Source organism: Cryptomeria japonica, chromosome 5 (assembly GCF_030272615.1).
Source record: "Cryptomeria japonica chromosome 5, Sugi_1.0, whole genome shotgun sequence".
Lineage (NCBI taxonomy): Eukaryota > Viridiplantae > Streptophyta > Pinopsida > Cupressales > Cupressaceae > Cryptomeria > Cryptomeria japonica.
Window position 1 is genome coordinate 839,398,735 of NC_081409.1, and position 7,767 is coordinate 839,406,501.

General features: G+C 35.3%; 1 protein-coding gene across 1 annotated transcript; it reads left to right on the forward strand.

Annotated features, from left to right (window-relative positions):
* The first annotated feature begins 3,273 nt into the window (after positions 1-3,273).
* On the forward strand, positions 3,274-6,434 carry LOC131052952 (probable LRR receptor-like serine/threonine-protein kinase At3g47570). The gene is made up of 2 exons (XM_059221082.1): positions 3,274-5,911; positions 5,998-6,434. The coding sequence occupies exons 1-2, from the start codon at positions 3,274-3,276 to the stop codon at positions 6,432-6,434; spliced, it is 3,075 nt and encodes a 1,024-aa protein (XP_059077065.1).
* Positions 6,435-7,767: the final 1,333 nt, after the last annotated feature.

The following is a 7,767-nucleotide window of genomic DNA, read 5'->3' on the forward strand; positions in this document are numbered from 1 at the left end:
CTAGATTGAGCACTCTTGCGTGGAAATAGAAAAAAATAATTCTTAGACTACAGAAAGATAGTTACTATATTGAGAGAAATAGTGAGGCAAGTTGGTGTAGGAGAACCTAGCATGATCGTGCCTCCAAGGGACAATTTGGGAATTCTGATTTTTCTTTTCAATTTTTTTCATGTAATAAGGTCCAAGAGACCATTTTAGTCACGTATCCATCATTTATGTAAATGTGTAGTTATGTTTTAGGGGTTACAAATAGATACCTAACGTTGGTTAGGAGGGTAGCATAGTTTGTGTTCATGTTTTAAGAAGTCCAACGGTCATAAGTTTGAAATTTGGTGATGAACCATTGGACATGGTAGTAATAAGTTAAATACCACTTTCTTGGGTCGAGGAAAGGGTTTTTGAAGACTTTTGAAGGCACAAAGAGCAATAAAACTTCATATTTGTGTGTTTTTTTAATAAAATTTGTTGCTACAGGTTGTGGGACTGATTCATACAAGTTGCTACTATCATGAAATGAATTAGATTTTTTATTTTGATGAGTTAGATAATTTTGGCTTTGATTTCGCTGATTTTCATTTAGTTTGAAGCATTTGGGAGCAATTTTGGTGAAACCGATGGATAAACCCTACTTGTGAGGGTTTTGTTGTCAAAACATGCCAAAAAGGCCATACCACTAATCTTAACTTTTTTAAGTCAATGAAATGGGTGTAAATAGGATTTTAAACATTTAAGTAGTTTTTGTAGTGTAGGGTTTGGAGTTGGGATCAAATTGGTGCATGTAGAGGCCTAATATCCTCATGTATTAGGCTAGTGAAGATAGGTTAGGAGAGGGTTTTGAGCTTGGGTAGATTAATTATGCAAACCAGTATTTTAAGATGCATTTTAGGACTCCATATGACATTCTTATAGCCTTGGAAAGAATGTTTGGTATTTGGGGAAAAAATAACACATACTTGCTTTAGAAAATAGGCCTACTTAGTCTTTTTTGCAGCATACCAGTCAAATTTTTGGAGACACTGCTCCAAAGTAATCCATATCCAATTTGAGATATGTTATAATATGTCCAAATGGGTATCTAAAAAGGTACACCTTTTTTTCTGGAATCTTTCCGTACAGTTAGTTATGCTAAAAAAATCGCTTTGGAAGTGCTACAAGGAGATAGGCCTAGATATAGGTAAGGTAACCTTGAAACCAAGGTAGAGGTTGAATCAATGAAAGGGAGCCCCTATAATTTTGTAAGGGTGCAAAAGGAAGTCCAATATTATCAATGGAAAATAGGGCCTTTTCTAATAGATATTGAAAGTTAGTAGGAGAGATCTCGTGAAATGGGAATGAAGACCATAGAGAGAAACCAAAGAACCTAATCCAAAATTGAAGACTCATTCAAAAAAGTTTGTTAAGCACACTCCACTCTTGTACTACATCACAAGTTGAAGAGCATCACCTTCATCTGAAAGAAAGAATCATCACAACTAGGACCCGAACAAATTAACCCTTTGAACAAGATTGTTCTCTTAGGTAATGGTTTAGCTCTAGTTATGCAGTCATGGGAAAACATGATAGAGAATCCATTGGAAGATGTTCTTCATGGATTGACCATTCTAGCTGAGGAATGTCACTATCACAAAAGTGATAGGGAGTTTGCATATGTGACTCTAGTGCTAGTTGAAGAAGAGGAAAAGGTTGAGATGATCGATACCTAGATTTAGAAAAGGATTGAGAAGGAAAGAAATCCTATGCCACATGGACTTTAAAGAAGCTTTCAGTTTTCTTTGCAAGAATGGTTCTTTTCAAGGAAACCATTATCTTCAAGAAGTTATTTTCTCTTGTTATACATATTATTGTAAAAGGGTGAAAAGGGAGGACTAGTTCCCCTTGCACTTTGATGCATGAGTGAATATCGATCAATTTTCTTTTTGATTTATTTTCCAAGTTAATATTAGGATTTGACAGCATGTTTTTCTTTCCAGAAACATAATTTATATGCAGAAATAGAGACTTTTTTCTTTTGAATCTAAGGATGAAAATTTGTTTGAAGCTTTGTATTCATGCATGTTCTTTTGGTTGACATTTACTTCGATATTTACAATCAGTTCCTTGAATTCATATGTTTATTAAGTTATGAATGAACATGTTTATAGAACTTTGAGTCGTAATGCATTTACATTATCGGAGGAAAATGTCTATCAGTTTCCCATCACAGTTGATCATATATAATGAATTGGTGGATTTGGAGCCATTTATTTGTGTTCTTTCCTAGTTCTACCATTTCCTTTGTTTTTCTTTTATAATGCATCTCCCATAGTAGATTTCTTGGGTATCCCCATGCAGGAGGTGAAACCCTTGTCCATTCCTTCCAAGCATTCATCAATGGAAACAACACAACATTTAGCATTGATTGCATCACAGGAAAAGCACAATGTCTTGCATGCCACATTTCTAGGGGGTCTAGTCGAGAGGAAGAAACCCTAGCTCTAGCTGTCGAAATAAGGTAACATGAGATAGAACCCTTAGAAACAACATCATCAATGCCCCTATCACGGTCTCCGTATTTTACTTCATCCTCACCTATGGAGCTGCGAGTTTTAGATCCTTGTATTCCCTCTCACTTTGCTTGAGAGTACATACATTCTGAGCCCTTCGGTGTTCATTCTAAGCCCTTCCACCTTGCCAATATTTTTGCAATATTTTTTAGAATTATTTTTTGTTTAATGTAACAAATATTTTAATTTTATTTTTAACTAAGAAAATTAGTAAAATTAAAGTCAACACGTTTATTTATTCACTTAATCTAATGTATTTCACCATGTTTTTCTCTTGAAATTAATAAACTTCTCTTCAAAAATTAAATTACTTTAATTTAATTTAATGGACTTCTTTTTCTTCACTTAATATAATGTCATCATAAAAAGTAAATAAATATTTTTTAAATTTAACAGTCTACAAAAATTAATAAAAATAAAAAATATTATCATCCAATATTATTCTTTTAAATAAAATTTAATTTATTAATTAAAAATTAATTTTCATAATAATTAGTAATTTATTAATAATAAAAAGTTAAAAATTAAAAAAAATAATTTATTAAACGATAACGAGTCATTTAAAAATGACATTTTATTAATGCTTGAAGACCGTCTCACTCGTTTACCATCCATGTGAAAGAATGAAATTAATTTCCCTGATCTATTTATTCCACCTCCATTCCATTAAATCCTATTGTCTTCAATTGCCAAAGTGTGTTTCCCCAGCCCCTCAGTAGTTTGGTCTACCATGGCTGCTCCTATTCTTTTCTTGTTACTTTCAATCTCTGCTCTTCCTCATTTTCTCAGTAACCCCTCTGATCATCCCCAACGACAACCACAACTGTTGTTGCAATTCAAAGCGGCCGTTTCCAGCAGCGGAACTTCTCTGCCCGACTGGACTCCCCTTAACCCAGTCTGCAACTGGACTGGCGTTACTTGTCATTCCAATTCTCACTCTGTCCGTGACCTCAATTTAACCCACATGAGTTTAGACGGCACCATTTCTCCTGTGCTTGGGAATCTCTCCTCTCTTCGATCCCTAGACCTCTCCGGCAATCACCTCACTGGTACCATTCCACCTCAACTCGGCCAACTCTCAAACCTATGGATACTCAGGCTGAGCCACAATCAACTACAAGGAACCATTCCGCCCGACCTCTCTGCTTGCCGCAGTTTGTATTATCTGGTACTCTCCTATAACCAGCTGCATGGCAGCATTCCTCCCGAGCTCAGCCTTCTCACAAGTTTGAAGTACCTCTACTTGGGCATAAACAGTCTCAGGGGTACCATTCCATCCTCTTTCAAAAATCTGTCCGCCTTAGTTGTTTTGAGTTTGGCCGAAAATGAGCTCTACGGCTCCATTCCTTCTGAATTGGGCATGCTCACTCACCTTCAGACTCTTTCCCTTAATACAAATAACTTGTCAGGAAAAATTCTCAGCTCTTTAACAAATCTCTCAAAATTGAATGACTTAGATTTATCTCAAAACCAGATAAGCGGACATATTCCTTGGGAAATCGGTACCAAGCTCTCCATTTTGTACCACCTGAGGTTATGGGGAAATCGGCTTACTGGAAACATACCAAACTCCTTGGGAAATTGTTCCCGTCTCAAACTACTTACTTTAAATCGAAACCAACTAGGTGGAACGGTTCCAATGGAGCTGGGTAAGTTGAACCTTCTAACCCGGCTATTCCTGCAAACCAATCAACTTGTTACTGACAGCAGTAACACATTGGCCTTTCTCAATGCTCTCACAAATTGCTCCCACTTGCAAGAAATAAATATGGCACTTAATCATTTCACTGGTGTATTGCCCCCATCCATAGGCCAACTGTCTTCCAATCTCGTTGGCTTGACTTTACTAGACAACATGATCAGCGGAAGCATACCACAACAGATTACCAATCTGACAAATTTAACTTACTTAAATTTAGGCAATAATCTTTTCAGCGGCAATATTCCATCTGGAATTAAAAGATTCCGTGAGTTGCAACAATTGTCTTTGAGGGGGAACAAATTAGAAGGAAGCATTCCAAGTGAGATAGGCCAAATGCAACATCTCGGAGCCTTATCTCTTAGTTACAACTACTTATCTGGAAATATACCAGATTCTCTTTGTAGCTCCCAGCAGCTAAAACGTCTATACCTTAGCCACAACAATTTATCAGAGAGTATCCCTGTTAGTTTGGAGAGATGTCAGAAGTTGGAACTCCTTGACTTATCTTACAACAAACTAGGGGGAAGGATACCTCGTGAAGTCATTACCAGCCTTAAAAACTTGGCATTCTATCTCAATCTTTCATGGAATTATCTGGAAGGGTCCTTGCCACAGGAGATGAGTAAAATTGTGATGGCTCAAGCCATAGATATATCTGGAAATCGACTTACTGGGGTCATTCCATATTCTCTAGGAGACTGCACAGCATTAGAGAGCCTAAATCTGTCCCACAACGCCTTTGAAGGCCCAATACCAAGTTCCCTCTCCAAATTAAAAAATCTCCAAGAAATTGATCTTTCTTTCAATAATTTGTCAGGAAAGATTCCAGAACTAGGGTTGTTTCCAAATAGAACTCTTATATCATTGTTTATGAGGAACCCTGGCCTATGTGGCCCAAAAAACTATTCATTGCCTCCATGCCTAAATCAGAGCCAGAAAAAACATTCGCTGCTCAAAAAAATAGTCTTACCTGTTGTTGGAACCCTTGCATTTGTATTATGCATCTTCATTATAGGAATTCTGTGGAGACGTAACCTTTCAAGACAACCAGTTCGTCCCTCAAGCTTTATTTTTCCAAGGCTCAGCTATCAAAAGTTTTCTTATCAAGATCTTTTCATTGCAACAGCTGGATTTGATGAGTCAAACTTGCTTGGAGTGGGTAACTTTGGATCAGTCTACAAAGGCATCTTGAGGGATGGTGAGGTAATTGCCATCAAGAATCTTAATTTGCAAAATGAAGAAGCTCTTAAGATTTTTAAAAGAGAGTGTGAATTCTTAGGGAGGATCCGGCACCGTAACCTCATCAGAATCATAAGTGCGTTTTCCTACCCCGACTCCAAAGGTTTGGTTCTTGAATTTGCATGTAATGGAAGCTTGGAAAAACATTTGCACCCTGACAGAGATGATGAAGGCTTTTGTAAATTGGCATTGAGTGAGTGTTTGAGCATTGCTGTAGATATAGCCCATGGCATGGAATATTTACATCATGATTGCCCTCTACAAATTGTGCACTGTGATTTAAAACCTAGCAATGTACTCTTGGATGCCAACATGACAGCCCTTGTCACTGACTTTGGTATATCCCGTTTAACTACTACAAATTCCATAGATTCACTCAGTATTACAACATTTGCACTCAAAGGATCCATTGGCTATATTGCTCCAGGTAAGATTTTTGAGTTATCTTTTGTATAGGAATTATCATTTTCTTTATTAGCTTTTTAAGAATTTAACCTAAAAAATTGATTGCAGAGTATGGATTGTATGGGAGTGTTTCTATAAGGGGAGATGTTTATAGTTTCGGAGTTCTGATATTAGAGATGGTTACAAGGAAGAGGCCAAGTGACTACATGTTTGTTGGAGACATGAGCTTGCACAAGTGGGTGAGATCAGCTTTTCCAAACAGACTGGCAGAAATTGTTAATAACCAGCTACTGAAAGATGTGAGTGAAAACATGGAGAAGAATAAATGCCTTATTTCTTTCGTTCGTTTTGGTTTGCTTTGTAGTAGTGAATCACCAAGAGAGCGACCTTCCATGAGAGATGTAGCGAATGCCTTGGAGAGCCTGAAGACATCTTTAATGGGAGGTGCAGCTGCTTCCAATTTAACAGCTACCATATCAGAACTCCTGGAAAATACAAATCGCACAGAAGCACTGGAATCTGACAGTCAAAGTTCTACATTTTAAATTTTTTTGACTTCCATTAAGAAGTTTTAGTCCTTTTTGTCATCTTTCCTGTAAAAAAATTCAGTTCCTTGAGCTTGTAAGAAGTTTTAGTCCTTTTTGTCATCTTTCCTGTAAAAAAAATTCAGTCCTTGAGCTTGTAAGCTTCATTACACTATTTTGAGAAAGCATGAAGTTATCAATACATTGTAATCTGTGTAACAAATTGTCCTATATGTAAAATTGTTTTCCTTTGTTTTTTACTTGTACGAATATAATCGTGAGATCATCAAAAGATAAATTATAATAATTTGTATTATTCTTAAGTACAATATTTTCACGTCTGCGAATATATTGAGTCCAGAAAGGGTAATATGTAAATGCGGGGGAGCTTTCAGATGAAACACAAATTTCGAAAGTTGCATTTTCTTTCTTCCATGGTTGTTTCTGAGAAGAAGATTCGATCTGAATGGCGTACATTGGTTTTCCAAAGATTTCGAAAATTTTGGATTTGAAATGCTGATTTAGAAAATTGGAATAAAGTGACCGTTGACATTGATATTGATTGACAATCTAGATAATTTGGATTGTCATATAATTGAAGGGAATTACATTGAAATTTTATTTTAATGGTCTAATATACAATTAAAATTAAAATAAATTAGACTGAAAATAGAAATACTTTAGAATTTAGAAAAAAATTAAATTTAGAATCTTTGATTTGAATAACATATTGAAGAATTCTAAAGAAGAGACCAGATGAGAAGGTATTGATATACAAAAAAAAGATGAAATTTAATTTATGAGTACTAGAATATGAATATGGTAAATTAGAAAATAGAAAATTCATAATAAATGGTGTTTAAGAGATTTTGTCATATTTCTTCTTTTGGTGTTTGTCCATAATCTACAACCCTTTTCCCATGGCTTCCATAGCTCTGTAATATTTATACAAGATATTTTTTAATATAAATATTGTAAGCTTCAAGTCTTTTATCTTAAAAATGGTTGACTCATCATTTCACTAGTTGTTGTGAGCATACCAAACATACGTTTGAATGATTTATTACTATGTATCTATATTTGAATGAATTCAACTACATTCACTTAACATCCTTTAATATTCAACAATATTCTCGCTTATCCTAGATCATTTAAGAGTTCAAGGAGTCATTATTAAATCACTTTAATTTTGGTGCACTAAAAGAATAACATTTACTTTGAATTATTCATCAAGGACATTTGCATGACGTCTTGCTACCTATTAATCCTTTGTGTGACTATAAAAATGAATCTTTTCCAAGGGTTAACATAGGAGAACAATCTAGAAACCCTCTAAATATATATTTTAAATAAT